The sequence below is a fragment of the Dipodomys ordii genome, unplaced genomic scaffold (genome assembly GCF_000151885.1).
Source record: "Dipodomys ordii isolate 6190 unplaced genomic scaffold, Dord_2.0 Scaffold51, whole genome shotgun sequence".
Classification (NCBI taxonomy): domain Eukaryota; kingdom Metazoa; phylum Chordata; class Mammalia; order Rodentia; family Heteromyidae; genus Dipodomys; species Dipodomys ordii.
Window position 1 is genome coordinate 6,964,480 of NW_012267267.1, and position 16,061 is coordinate 6,980,540.

The 16,061-nt window shown below is 39.7% G+C and overlaps 1 protein-coding gene across 1 annotated transcript in view; it reads left to right on the plus strand.

Moving 5' to 3' along the window:
* Il23r (interleukin 23 receptor) overlaps nt 1-16,061 on the plus strand; it is a 58,735-nt gene that overhangs the window by 30,827 nt on the left and 11,847 nt on the right. The window contains exons 6-8 of the mRNA XM_013020569.1: nt 978-1,134; nt 13,136-13,225; nt 14,978-15,080. Of these exons, the coding sequence (XP_012876023.1) occupies nt 978-1,134; nt 13,136-13,225; nt 14,978-15,080 (350 nt within the window). The remainder of the gene's footprint in view (nt 1-977; nt 1,135-13,135; nt 13,226-14,977; nt 15,081-16,061) is intronic.

Here is a 16,061-nt window from a genome sequence, read left to right on the forward strand (position 1 = left end):
GAGTTATAGGCATGAACCACCAGCACCCAACTTTATCATTCTTAAATGCTTACACACACACACACACACACACACACACACATACACACATATGGCCTGGCAAGGCTTGCATAAATCTGCAAAAAGGACCAATTTAACATTTAGCTTATTAGTAATTTTTCCAAAAGTAATCATGAGCAAATGGAGCTATTTCATCATTCTGGAAAAATTATTGCTCTAAATATCCAATTACAGAGAGAAAAAGAGAGCGAGAGAGGAGAGACAATTTTTACTAAATCCTCCACTTCTCCCAATAAGATCATCTATTTCATAATTTAAGATTCATTACCTTGTAGATTTTCTTGAAATTTCAAAGCTTAAGAGAGTTGTCAGGGGGCTGGGAAGGTGGCTCAGTGGTAGAGCGCTTCAATTCCTCAGCACCACATAAGCAAAAAGAAAAAAGCCGGAAGTGGCACTGTGACTCAAGTGGTAGAGCGCTAGGGGCCCAGGCCCAGAGTTCAGGCCCCACCACCGGACCCCCCCCCAAAAAAAGAGAGAGAGTTGTCAGGCCTGACGCTGGTGGCTCACGCCTGTAATCTTAGCTACTCAGGAGGCTGAGATCTGAGGATCATGGTTCAAAGCCAGCCTGGGCAGAAAAGACCGTGAGTCTCTTATTTCCAATAAACCACTAAGAAAACCGGAAGTAGTACTGTGGCTCAAGTGGTAGAGCGCTAGCCTTGAGCTGAAGAGCTGAGGGACAGCGCCCAGGCTCAGAGTTCAAGTCCCATGACTGCCAAAAAAAAAAGAGAGAGAGAGAGTTGTCAAACACAAAGCAAGGTGCATTTCACTTTCAGTGCTTAAAACATGTATATGGTTATATATGTTTTATACAAAGTATTATATTTGTCTGTTTTCTTGGGGTCTAGGAGAGTACCCAGAATAGAGGGTGATGTATACATTTCCACTAAGTATTAGAATAACTGTTTTGTTAATTTTAGGTTGAAGAATTTGACGCCAATTTTACATATGTACAACAGTCAACATTCTATCTGAAGCCCAATGTCAAGTATGTATTTCAAGTGAGATGTCAAGGGACAGGCAAAAGGTACTGGCAGCCCTGGAGTGCATCCTTTGTTCATAAAACTCCTGAAACAGGTGAGTGTGTTTATATATTTTATTTTCTATGGCTTTACTTTTGACCTCTGACTCTATTTACCTATAGTTCTGCTTCACCACTACCAAAATGGACTCTGCTTTCATTTGTTAAAGCTGTGATACCTGAGCTAAAAATCACTTGAGGAGGGGGTTGGGAAGGTGGCTCAGTGGTAGAGTGCTTATCTTGCATGCACGAGGCCCTGGATTCAATTCCTCAGCACCACATAAGCAAAAAGAAAAAAGCCGGAAGTGGCGCTGTGGCTCAAGGGGTAGAGCGCTAGCCTTGAGCTGAAGAGCTGAAGGACAGTGCCCAGGCCCAGAGTTCAGGCCCCATGAATGACAAAAAAAAAAAAAAATCACTTGAGGTGCTTGGTCAGATGTAGTTATGCCCCCAGAGGATCTAATTCCACAAGTAGTGGGTCTCGAAAGTTGACAGGGTTCTGGGACTTTAACTTAGTACCTCATACTCTTGCTTGACTTTTTCACTCAAAGTTGGTATTCTACTACTTGAGCCACCCCTCAAGTTCCAATATCTTAGACCTTGTTTTGGAAAATCATTATTAAGAGTTTGTATCTCTTCTAGAAAAAAAACCACAAATCAAATCCTATCAATGAGTATTTGATTATTTACTATATGTGAAGCAATCCAAGAGAGTTAAAGCCACTTAGACATGGAATTAATTAGCTCTCAATAAGGTCTAGTTAATCTTCAGAAATGATCCTGTTCTTAATATTATTAGTTTAATCTTACACACACTTACCCATATTACTTCACATTTTTCTTAGCTAAATAGACTTCAATTGTATGCAACTAATAAAGCAGATCTATTGTGATTCTTTTAATCCTCCATAATGGTCCAGTGAACCTTAAGATGTCTCCTTACTATGCATAGTTTCCATGATAGATTTTGAATCTTCAGAAATGAAGGATTTGATTATAATCATGTCCATGTTATTCTTATTATAACATCTTGTAATTGTGGTTTGTGTTTTCAAATTATAAATATTGATATAAATATTATAAATATTGATGGCCACTAAGAGCCAGACTAATTCAGAAAGTTCTGCTGGTACCCTCTGATGCCCATAATTTAGAAATATATTATGAAAGGAATCATTTTCAAGAATAAGTATCAGTTCTCTGGTTTCAAGTTTATTTATCAATTTATCTCCAGTTGTCATTGTTAAGAATGCTTAGCAGTGGCACTCTGGTAAAGTGCTAGCATTGAACAGAAAAGCTCATGGACAGTGCCCTGTCCCTGAGCTCAAGCCCCACAACAGAAAAACAAAGAAGAAGAACAACAACAAAAAACACCTTTTTGCCCGCCGCTTGTAATCCTAGCCAATCAGGAGGCTGAGATTTGAGGATCACATATCTCCCATGAGCCACCAGAAAACTGAAAGTGGTGTTGTGGCTCAATTGGTAGAGCACTAGCCTTGAGCTGAGGAGCTGAGGGACAGCGTCCAGGCCCAGAGTTCAAGCCCCAAAACTTACAAACACACACACACACACACACACACACACACACAGAATTCTTAGGAACTTACACACCAATTTTTAATTAGATATGTTTGGTAACTCACTTTTTAAAATAAATGCTATATAGAGTTAGCAAGACTATTCAAATTAGTATCATTTCCTTACCATGACAAGGCAGTGTACATAAGCTTGATTTTTATATAAACTATATTTAATGCTGCAAGTAGCACTTTTACTAGTGCAAAACTGGGGTCAGACTTGCTACAAGTAGCAGTCATGGCAGCCAATCACTCAGACCCTGCGGCCCCCTGCTCCTTCCCAGCAGTCTTATCGGCTGTTTTTAGCACTTACATCTAAGTGCGGAAATGCCCTACTAGTTGGGTAAAGGCTACAAATGTCCTTTAAGGGTGGAGTTCTTCATTCTGAGGAACAGGGAAGAAGAGCACCAGAGGTACCCCAACAAGAATCTAAACCCAATGCTTTTTGTTTCCTAAAATGGGGGGAAAGTCACTTAAAGGAGAAAAACTATCAGTCAAAATTAAATATGCCTGAAAATGTACATAAGCTAAGAGGAACTGCAGGATAATTTTCTTGGTACAAATCCCTTTCTGAGACACAAATAAATATCAAGAGCCAGGTGTCAGTGGCTCACTCCTGTAATTCTAGCTACTCAGGAAGCTAAGTTCTGAGGGTCTCTGTTCAAAGCCAGCCTGGGCAGGATAAACTCATCTCCAATTAACCAGAATAAAAGCAGAAAGTGGAGCTGTGGTTCAAGTGGTAGACTGCTAGCCTTGAGTGAAAAAGCCAAGCGACTGTGCTCAGACCCTGAGTTCAAGCCCCATTTATCAGAATAAAAATATATACTAAATAACAGTGAAAGTATGTTAAGGTAAAATAAAAATATGAAATCCTTAAAAATTATTTCACTTTTCTGTTTGCAGAAACAATGCAAGTTTATTACAGTATAGAACCTAAAAACTGCTGTGCTATTCAGACTTTAATGAAATGAATGCTAATTTTTCCTATACATCTTTTTTTTAATGATTGGTGCTATGCTCTATTACTGTTTTGGATTCTAATTTGCTTACTTAATCTACCTTGGTTAGTTTTTAAGAAATCTAATTTAATGACTGCACAGCATTCCAGCTTATGAACATACGATAATTAAATTTTCTTACTTAAACTATATTAGACTATTTCTTTTTTTTTCATTAACCGTACAGTTCTTTGAATAGATTTGAATACAAGCTTTCCTTATCTCTTTTGGTCTAAAAAGACACTATTGAATCTAGAGTCAAGCACATTTTAAGATGCTGATGCAAGTGGTTAAATTGCTTTTTAGAAATCTTTATTATTGATTGCTTTTTAAAAAGAAAAAGTAATTCACTCACTCATGAAATATTCATTTTGCCTTTACCACGTGCCAGCCACTTGCAGAGTGCGTGAGCCTCTTAGTGACAAAGGGGACAAAGCTCTGGCCTTGGTGAAGGTTTATTCTAGAGAGGACAAAAAATAAAAATGAACCATAACCTATGGCTCATCCCTGTAATCCGGACTATTCAGGAGGCTGAGATCTGGGGATTGTGGTTCAAAATTAGCCTGGATAGACAAAAACCTAAATAAATAAATAAAACCCTTACTCTCTTTTCCTTTCTGAAGTCCTTGACTTTACTGGAAAGGAAAGCCCTAAACTAAAAAAGAAAATCAATCGCTCAGAATATAATATCAGGTTGTAGCAAAAACACAAGGAAGTTTCTCTGGGCTAGAGAACCATTTACCCTCTCTTGACTTACTATCAAGAAACTATTTCATGTGACTGAAGCTGGTGCCCTCAGCATAATAAATAATAACAGCTAACATTATTGGATGCTCACAGTGTGTTGGTCACCCTGAGAAGCACTTTACATCTGAATTGTCTTTTATTTAACACCATTTATTCCCATTGCACAGATAAAGGGAGTGAGCCCCAAGAATTATGGCTGAATACTGTAATGTTGGTGGAGAGCAGAGCAGGGCCTAACTCAGGCTCTGGGATTCTAGTACGCATGTCACTCATAGCTCTGCTAGTCACCTTCTAGGATACCTGGGACAGTGCTGTTTCAATGTCACCTCAGCTATCTGAGTAAGTCACCTTAGCTCATAATGTAACTATGTACCAGGTACTGGTGGCTTACAACTCTAATCCTAGCTACTCAGGAGGCTGAGATCTACAGAATCATGGTTCAAAGCCATGAAAATCTACAAGAATCCATCTCCAATTGACCAACAAAAAGCCACCTAGAGGTATGGAGCAATTATTAGAACACCAACAGTGAATTCAAACCCCAGCACCAGCAATACTAAAGCAAACAAAATAGAAAAAAAAAATCAACAGCAACAGCAACAAAACCAACAACAACCAAAAGACTCTATGCAGCAGAACTTTATTTGTTGCTGTTAGGTTTTGTTTTCCTATGGTACTGGGGAAGGAATCCAGGGCCTTTTGCAAACTAGGCACCCACTATACTACGAAGCCCTAGTCCTAAAGATCCAGTTTCCACACTATCATGAATTCAAGATGAATTCAAGGAAGCAGGCTAGCATAAAGGCAGGATCATGAAAACCTGGATTCTAGGAGCCCTGACATAGGTAGGAAGGGCAGTCCCAGATGAGGCTATGGTAGAGATGGAAAAGGTGAACTTGTCCAAGACAAGGCTACAACAGGCAATGCCTAACGTGTTTTTCCAGCTGGGCTGGTTCCAGAAAAACACCTAGAATGCTGTGTTTCTCAGAACAAGCATTTGGGGCTCTGTGTATTAGAAACTCCTGAATACGTTAAATGGCAAGTTTCCAAGCCTCTTGCCCAGTGATAATTCCTCAGTGAACTATATGCGCCACTACCGTAGAAATTAATACATGCCTTTCCAAAAAGGACCACTGCCATTGGTACCCGTCTTGCCAACTTTCAGTCACCAGTACTCAGCTTTTAGTGTTACCAGCTCAGCCTTGGGTTCTTCTGCTCAACTCAAGATAGAAATGACAAGCGAGCAATGCCATCTGAACAGGGCTTTATTGGGACTTACACTCAAGTCAAAGGGAGACAGCATGGGGCTGTCACAAGACTCTTTCTGAGAATCCAGGGAATTGAAACCTGATTTTTTTTAAAGGTAGACTTTGCAGTCACACAGTCAACTTTGTTTACAATCCCATGATTTCTACAAATCTTGCTCTTTGGAGCCTAGCACTTGCACTTCACAGGGAGATCTGCTTGTTTACGTTGGGTCCTTGTATGCTGAGCTTACACAAGATGGTGGAGGAGCTCACTGCTATCACCTAAGGAAGATCATTTATCTATCAGCCAAGATCAAGCATACCTTTTATGGGAGTGGGAGGGTGGAATAGAGAATGGGAAGTTGGTGTTCAAATGCTTGGAGAAAGAGTCAACAGCATCTGAACCTGGTTATCAGTGGAAACATTTGTGAAAGAAGCTGACATTCAGCAAGAAACCTAGGTATAAGAATCAGGGCCCTCCTTGCTCTCTTATATGAAGAATAATGCAGACTGATGTATGAAGCAGGAAATGTGGACAGGAAATGAGGGGAGACCTGATTGCCTGATTAAGGTGATGGGTTCCATCACCATAGAATAGTGGGCTTGGGAGTGGGAGCAGAAACAAGTGGGCATGAGAAAAGTTCAGGCACTATCTGTAATGCTAGCTGGTTCTTCTTTGGCTTCCTCTTTCTCTTGGGGTCTCTGACACCCCTGTCCATAGCACAGGGTGAGGATCTGCTGCTCCAGTTAACCAGCAAATCGCACAGGAGCCTCCTCTGCCTGGTCCCGCCCTCCCTCTGGCTGCTGAGATTCTGCTTCCAACCCATTAAACTTGATGGCCATGGTAAAAATTTCCTGATCAGTATAGAAAGCAAACACAGAGAGCTTGAAAGACAAGCCTCTCAGTTCACTACTACCAATGTAAGAAAAGGTAGCTGCTTCAACATCCCTTCGTAATGGGGAAAAAAGAGTTACTTTATAAAGAAGGCTTTATAATCTTCTTAATAAGTTAGAGGCCTGAGGGAAAGGCAGTCATATTTCGTAATGACTAATTAACTTGCTTGACTTGCAACTTGTAGACATTTCCCAGAGAAACCATATACTTTTCTGGACAGCTTTCCAGAGCAAGGCAAGTGTGAGCAAGCTCCTGAACATTTTACTTTGTTCTTATAAAATGACAGGCAGTTGCATTATTACCAATGACTTCTTGAAAGCTCTCGTTAATTTTTCAAGACTTCCAGTGGCTAGCTGAGAAAACAAATATTCTCAGAGTAGAGACAAATATAGGTGATACGAAATAGAATGCAAATTTAGTGGTAGTTCAGAGAATATTTTTCAAAAATTGTTATTCGTAATTAGAGATTGTTGATTCATTCATAGAAAGATGGATTCTAAATGTATAGATTTGTGATGGATAAACAGTACTGAACCCCTCTGGGGTTGCAGAAACACTAATCATTTAAATTTCGCTTGAATTGATTTAATCCTCTTTGAGTCTTGCCACTAATAAAACATCCGATTTCTGTAGGTTAAAAAACAGCTCAGAAAAGCTCATCTCCCCAGATTTGCATCCACTAATGGAAAATAAAGATTGTGCTGTATGAAGTTCCTTTTGCTGCTGCATTGAATTATTGCAAACTTGGTAGCACTAAAAACATAAAATGTCTTATCTTGTAGTTCTGGGAGTAAAAAATCCAAAATCACTGTCAGGAACTTGGTTCAAGGTGTGGGCAGAGCTGTGTTCTTTATAGAGACTCCAGACAGAACAGTCATTTTTACTACTTTTCCCAAATTCTAGAAGCTTCTGGAATTTCTTGGATCATGGCCCCATCCTCAGTCAAAGCAAAGCTTATCCTCCAATAGATTTCTCTGACTCTCATCCTCCCACACCCTTCTCACAAGGACCCTGGTTATATCCTCAAATTCATATCTGTAATCTAGGGTAGTGGCCCCATCTCAATACTCTTTGTGCCATAGAAAAAGAGCCTTTCTACAGATTCCAGGGATTCAGATGTGGACATCTTCAGGAGGCCATGATTGATTTGATCACATCTCCATGAACACAAAAGCAAAAACAAAAATCCCCATACTCATTGTGATGAAGTGTGACAAAGGGAATTAAATAGGGTTATCTTTAGCAGAAGGGAGATCTTTTAGAAAATAGTGAAAAATCACTAGAAATTCTAGCAAAACAGGTAAGAGAAGGAATCAGAGCCATGGCCAAAATCATAGCTTAGGAAGAATCTGGTAAGAACCCTACAGCTGGCATTGTGGCCACTGCTACTGCCTGCCTTGTGCCCAGGACAGCCCTCTAGTACAGCTTATCCAGACCAAGGATGTAGCTATAGTTACCATATCCATGTTGAATAGTGGCTTTTTTTTCCTGAAGCTGTTTGTCATCTGTCTACCCTCAAAGTCTGGGGATTGAGGGAGGGGGCATCTGATTGGCCACTGTCAGGTCATCTGCTTATGTGTAGTTGTTAGCTATGTAGGGAAAGAATCTCTGTGCTCCACTGAAATTTTTTGAGTGGAAAGCCCTATTTGCCACTTATTTATCATAGCATTTCCACAAGGAAGTATATCTTGGTGTCGAGCAACTAAAACTTGGCAAGTGTCTGCTAGATTATCGAGACTCAGGAGAAAATATAAGCTATGCTTGAAAGGAAGACTGTGCTTTTGAAGAATATTTGGCCATTGATAAATGTGAAGTTGCACATTCTTGCATATAGACCTTCATTTTGAATGGACCATCTAAAAGAAAATTTATTGGATGGCTGCAGCTTTTTATCTTTCCTCCTCTTACTCTTTGCCTTTGCAATATAACTGATATATCTACATTTCTTACCTTTTTTTCTCTAAATGTATCAAGTGCCTACAGCTCAGGAATGTATGAATGAAGATAGCCCCTCAATTATGCCTGCACACACCTTCCTGTTCTTACACGTAGAGGGCATAATTCATGAATCCACAGAATGATTCATCATCTGACTTGTTTTTCAAGGTGTGGTAGTGAGCTGGTTGCTGACATATCATTTTCCCTGCCTTGAGCTTCTGATGTTCACCTTGTAGTGTAGGTATATTGTCTTTACTTTGCTAATTGACGCTGGCTATGGTCAAATCTTTGCGCTTGGCCTGATGAAGTTGTATTGCAACCATGGGGCTAAACTGGTCTGACCTGGGGAGACAGCAATTAAATGCTGTGATATAGCTGAGTAAGTAAAAGGAGATTAGAGGAGATGCTTGTATTTTAAGGAAAAAAAATCAAGTAGGAGGAAAAAACTCCAATAATTTAAAAAATCCAGCATTTGTCTTTTAGAAGTTGATTCTTCTTTCTTTATTATCTAGAACCTTCTAAAAGAAATATCCAGAAAGGTTCTTTATAGTACAGCTTTTATAGTACAGGCTGAAACACAAAGATTGGTGGGGACAGAAATAAATAAAGTTCCCTTGTAGCTGTCTTTATCCTAGTAAGTCTGCTTGTAGAACTGTAGCCTTAGAAAATAATCAGAGATAAGGAACTCAAGAGCTATGGAAAGGAAATGCAGGCACAAACATATTCATCCAAAAACTATTGTAGTGCTAAGACTTTGGAACCAAACTAAATGTTCCACAAAAGCAGAACATAATGCTTATTAAGGTTTTAATTTATGTAAAACGTAGTACTTAGCGCCTGATGTAAACCATCCCAGCCAAACTCAGCATTGTTATTATCCAGTTTTACAAGTGAGGAAACTGAGTCACAAGTTAAGCAACTTACCAAGGGCTGTGTAACTCCAAGTGATAGAGCCAGGGCTTGGAATGAGTCTGGTGTGAGCCCACAGTAGGTGTTTGAAATTACTAAGCTATCTACTTCCTCAATAGGATTGTGGTTGACTGAATGCAGTACACAAATGCATGATGAAATATGAAATAGCCATAAGTATAATGTTTTGAGTAGTTTTTCATAAAATAGAATAATGTTTCTTAAAAAAAATGAAAGAAAAAAAAAAAAAAAAAAAACTGGTAAAAAAAAAGGGCCCCAACAAGGGAAGGAAAAAAAACTAAAAGAATGGTTGGTTCCTGGGAAAAAAAAAGAAAGTTTAAAAGCCTCCCCAAGCCTTTTTTTTTAAAAGTTTTAAACAATCCGGAAATAACAAGGAATTCCCAAAAAAACAAAAAAAAAAAGTGGGTTGGGGAAAAAAAAAACCCCAAGCCGAAAAATCAAAAGGGCAACAACCAAAACAATAAACCAAACATACATAGCCCATTGTGGTGGGGTTCAGAGTCCCACGAGGCCAGGCTGTGCTAACACACTATGACCAGCCCTGGGGAAACAAGGCTGAGGATCATTCTGGGACAGAAATGATAGCAGGGCCAATCCTGCTGCCCCATCCCCCTGAGCTTTCCTGAAAAAGTGAGGTTATTAATGAATGGGACTAAAGTCCATGGCTGAATGTGTCAGAATCAAATGGAATCATCCATTCTTGAATCTCTGCCTAGATGATATTGGCCAACTTATTTATTGTTGCTAAGCCTTTTATTTCCTCAATCTTGATAATGTGACAGTATTACGCTATCCTTATATATAACATATTATTTAGATATATTAACTTGGTTTGGGTTTTGTGAGAATTAATGGACAGAAAGCATGTGAAGTCTACTATTCCTTAAAGGATTGCTTCAAAAAGCTAAGAAAACATATTTTTGTCTCACTGTAGACAAAGGGCAAAACTGAGATTATTTGACATCATCTCTAATAAAGAAACAAAATATAATACTGCTATTTTAAAAAACAGGTCTTTTGAATAGGTTTGGTTACTTTAATTTGGCATGGTATGTGGTTATGTTATGCTTTAAGTTTCATCCAAGAATACTAAACCATAATTCTTGTTGGAACCTATTCCAAATTCTCTTTAAACACATTGTTTTCTGTCAAGCGAATTCTAAATTTCAATGCTAGTATGTGTAAACCAGATAAAAATCCTCCCCTGATTCGAGATGATTTGTGTTTTCTGAGCATGCTCAGGTGGTTCTGTGAGACTATTGGGCTTTGCTGCCGAATTGTTCCATTATGGGCTTAACATCACAAGCCTTAAATAAATAGTGGAGATCTCAAAGGGACTTCCTAGCATATTAGATAATAGTTTGATTATTAGAGTTGACATCAACAGTGTTTTTCACTTGTAAAAGAATCTGGGTGCTATTCTGTTTCTGAAGGCTGTTTCTGCTAAAATATGTGAAAACACTATAAAATGGTAATAGCTACTGAATTGAAGGAGTGGAAGTAGAGGGGAGGTTTTCCCCCTCTGATTTTATTTCTTCCTGTTATTTTTTTTCTGTTATGATTTTTGCTTTTATGAGAAAGATTGAGTATGACATAAAGCGATGATGTGGCCACTTGGTGGCAGTATGCTATGAAGAATAAGGTCTACAATGCTTCATTTCAGCCTAATAATTAAGCCTTTTGTCACAGACTTGCTTTCACCTCCAAGAATCTTGTTTATAAGTTGTCTTTGTGAAATTACCCTCTCATAATTAAGCACCTCTTTAAAATGCCTTTAATCTAATTTAAATGAACACGCCTAGTTGATTTGAAACTAGGATAACAAGTAGACTCTAAAGGAAGATTACTTTTCTTCTTTATTACAGCTAATAAAGCCCTGCTCAGATATGAAAATCATTTTTATATGATGCAAATTGATAATTGGATAAAGCTTTATTGCCAATAACCACCAGTACTTTATGCAACAGAATTACATTTGCCTGTATAAAGTACAAACCTCACTACTATTTTTCAATAAAAATCCTAATATTAAAAAAGTGAAAATAAAAGCAACATAGCAGTGTATGCCGCAAATCTGTGATTTTTTTTGCCAAAGTAAAAATTGTGTTTCATTTTAATGTAGCATTTCTGTTCTTCGCATTTCAAAATAATGTAGATGTGGATGCCTGCTGGAACTGCCTACAAAAGAACTGTCCTATGAGATACTGATTAAATGAAGAAAACCTGGCTACTGGCCATGAGAATACAACTTTAATCTCTCATATTCTGGTGGAACCCCATGCCAGGGAACAAAAGAATTTCTAGTTGTCCCAAGTTCTAGAAAACCCCCTCCTCTCACCATAGAGAAGACAGGGCAGCGTAGGAAAGAGCTCTGGGCTTTTCTTATGTTTTCATCTTCTAAAATCCCTCATCCATTGTTCTTAGGAAACTACCTTTCAATCAAACCCAAGCTTGCACCCAAATTAGCCTTCTTCAAAAAGTTCTGAAGATATCTAGGAGCACTTTCCCTGGGGGGGGTGGGGGGAAAGTGTGATCCACTTCATTAAGAGAATCTCACAGGCCATATAACTTAACATGAGCCCCTGAAGGGCACCTCAAGATGTGACTTCTCTCTGGCCCCAAGATGAATTTGAATATCAATATCAGAATGATGGAGTAAATAAGGCTTGAGGGGTTCTCAGGGAAGCAAAACTTAGCACCATTTTCAGAAATGCCTCTCTCAACTGGGGAAACTGTTTTTGAGGTCACGTAGGAGTTATTAATTATCAAGGAGATGAGCAAGGATGCTCCTGGGAATTTTATGACTTCAGACTGAAAGTAAGTGAGCTGCCAAGACAGCTCAGCCCTATCAGGTCAGAAGCTTTCGTTAGCAGGGCCTTGGCACACTTGATGATAAGACAGAACTGCCAAGGCCTGTACCAGCAGGAAATGAACAGACATTTCATCCTTTGAGTTACAACTACTAAGTGACAGCTAATCAAGACACAGGAACCAGGGGCCAGGGGCTCATGTTGTAATCATAAATACTCAGGAGGCTGAGATCTGAGGATTGTGGTTCAAGCCAACCCTGGGCAGGAAATTCCATGAAACTCTTACCTCCAATCAATCACACATAGAAAAATGCCAAGTAGAGCTGTGGCTCAAGTGATTGAAGGCCAGCCTTGAGTGAAAAAAGCTAAGGAACAATGCTCAGGCTCTGAGTTCAAGTCCTAGTACCAGCAATGAGAACATAAGAAAATAAACACAAACTAACGTACAAAGAAACAAAATCAGAGTATCTCAGGCAAGCCAAGAGCGGTGAATAACAAACCTGAACTCCTGCAGAGACAAAGGGGACAGTCCCAGGGTCCTTCAAGGAAATATACTGCATTGGATCCCCTCTTGGAAGAAATCAAGTAGAAACCAATTATTGTGCCTTTTCTGGCTCCTTGGTTTTTGTTCCTAGAAGCCCCCTAAAACTATTGGACTCACTTAAAGCTTTACCAACCCTTAGTAGTTTTAATTGTCCTGGAAGGACAATGTACCCAACTAAAGAAAAGATGCACCCAAAGATGTACCCAATTAAAGAAAAGGCACATGTTAAAGGCTATTTCTTTTATTCCACCATTCAATTCTACTAAAGTTACTGGTTTCTTTTAGATGTCACTAAACAGGGGAGAAGGACTCTGAGATATGGTCCTCCTCAATGCCAAATGTAAGAGGCTGATGCTCTTTTCTCGTGGTTGAAGTCCTTCAGGTCACATCAGCATCATTCCAACATGATAGCCAGACTTCTGGGATGCCAACTGCTTCTGTCTTCAAAGAACACCTCACTTCTGGTAAGGAAATTCCACTGAAAAGGCTGATTGGACAATCCTGTAATCACAGGGATGGAAGGCAGAGATTGGGAGAATCATGGTTCAGGTCCAGTTCAGGCAAAGAGTTACTTAAACAATAAAAATTAAACATGGTGGCACAAACCTTTCATCCCAGTTACCTGGCAGGCATAGGAAGGAGAATCAAGCTGGACAGTGGTGGCTCACGCCTCTAATCCTAACTACTCATGAGGTTGAGTTCTGAGGATCGTGGTTCAAAGCCAGCCTGGGCAGGAAAGTTTGTGAGACTCTTATCTCCAATAAACCACCAGAAAACTGGAAGTGGTGTTGTGGTTCAAGTGGTAGAGCACAAGCCTTGAACTAGAGAGCTGAGAGACAGCGCCAAGCCCCATGGCCAACATTTAAAAAAGAAAAAGGAGAATCACATTTTCTACTGACCCCAGGGAAAAAAGGGAAGTTTGATTTTTTTTCATTGAAAAATAACTAAAGCATAAAGGACTGGGTTATAAGAGGGAGGGTGGAAGAAAGAGAAGGAAGGACAGAGGGAGAGAAGGAAGGTTGGAGGGAGAGAAGGAGGGAAGGAAGAAAGGAGGGAAGAGAAAGGAGATTAGGCTAGGATTTCCTGGATAGTAACTCCACACACTAAAAAAATCAAATCAGTTGAAAGTTTCTGTGTAATAAGGTGAGTCATGTGCTGAGAAAATACGTTTCTGTAAAAAATCCCCTGCAAAGTATAAAAATCTACATAAAATTTAAGGAAAGTTTTAGGCAATTTTGCCAACTGGTTTTGTAAGACATATTTGTATTTAACAGGTGCAAGGCTCTAGTACCACAAAGAAAAAAAGAAACAAACAAACAAAGAAAGGGAGAGAGAAAGAGAGAGGGAGAGAGAGAGAGAAGGAAAAGAAAGGAAGGGGAGCTGGGAAGGTGGCTCAGTGGTAGAGCGCTTGCCTTGCATGCCTGAGGCCCTGGGTTCGATTCCTCAGCACCACATAAGCAAAAAGAAAAAAGCGGAAGTGGCACTGTGGCTCAAGTGGTAGAGCGCTAGCCGCTGAAGAGCTGAGGGACAGTGCCCAGGCCCAGAGTTCAGGCCCCACTACAGGACCCAAGAAAAAGAAAAAGAAAGGAAGGGAGGGAGGGAGGGAGGGAGGGAGGGAGAGAGGGAGGGAGAGAAGGAGGGAGAAAGGGGGATGGAGGGAAAAAAGAAAAGAAAGAAAGAAGAAAGGAAGAAAAGAGAGAGAAAGAAAAAAGAAACTTTTCACTTTTCTCTGTAGCATCTGTTGTTCTAAGCAGTATGAATGTCCTATCTTGGCAGGAAAATGAACAATAAATTTGTCACATAAATTTTGTCTCACACAAACAGTTGAAAAAAAGACCACAAATAAAACCATCATTGTGATTTGGAGACCCATTAGACATTGTCACAGGCAGTTGGGAATTCTTACCCACGTCAGACAAGTCAAAAGAAGTTTAGCACTAAACATAGTCATATAAACTGTGAGTGTACAAGTTAACCACAAGTTGCTGGAGATGCACTTCTAGAAACCCACTGACCTCAGCCAGTGTTTTCACATAATGGGTTTCCTGGGTGTAGCCACGCAACTTGGAAGAGCCATCTCTTTAGGCTCAAGTTGAAGGCTGACTTAGCTTTTCTCTTCCTTTGAGATCAGTTCTGTTCTACTTTGAGTAGAAACCAATGGTGATATTTGTGTCATATGAAATGCTTTTAAAACTGTGTTTATTTCCTTTCTTTAGACAATAGGCAAGACGTTGGTCTCTTATCAGGAATGGTCTTCTTTGCCACCTTGCTGTCAATTCTTTCTTTGATTGGAATATTCAACAGATCACTGCGAATTAGGTATTTGCCATTTTCTGGTTTAGACTGTATATGTGTGCATGTATGTGCTGTCAAAATGTATTCAATTAATGTATTACTAGAAAAACATTAACATTTTCATTTCAAAAGGATAGATTAAAGGACTGATTTAGTAAGGATCTACCTACCCCACACTCTTTACAAATGCCATTTCATTTAGTCCTAACAATGAGTCTACCAGAAAAGGTCTGTGGTCCACTTTACAGATGGCCTCTGTGAGGCTTAGTCCTACGCTCAGGTTACTAAGCAAGACACGAATCCAGTCTCAGCCAATGTCAGTGTCCATGCTCTGCTCTCTCCTTCTGCCACAGTCCTTGTGCTATGCATCAACTTTACCACTGTGTCTAGATTCTTTAGAGTGGCCCTAAGCCACCTTAGCATCTCCCAAACTGAGTCAATGAGAAAAGCAGTATGATAAAGCCTGAACTCACGACTTCATTCCCAGTTGCATTGGTGTTTAGGAATCCAACTCAGACCAAAGCCCTTCTTCCTTTAACCAGTTCCCAGTGATGAATATGGTATTCGTAAAGGTCTAGACCTATTAAAAATTAAACTTCAGGCCAGGCAACTCAAGAGGCTAAGATCTGAGGATGTTGACTTAAAGCTATCAAAAAGCTGAATTGGAGGTGAGGAGGCTGCCTTGAGCAAAAAAGTATGAGGGCCTGAGATTAAGTGTCAGTACACTCTCTCCCTCTCTCCCTCTCTCTCCCTTTCTCCCTCTCTCTCTCTTCCCCCCTCTCCCTCTCCCTCTCTCTCTCTCTCTCTCTCTCTCTCTCTCTCCAAAATCCATATTTATTCCTTAAAGCAGTCATACTTTTTTTGTGAGTGTAGGTTCCATGAATGTCTGAATTCCCAGATTAGCTTTTCAGTCAATACTGTTCTGCCAAAATAAACATTTCTCAACAGTTTTTGTAGTGGACTTATTTGGAGAAGCCATAGGGAAATTAAGTTCCTAGGTACTTT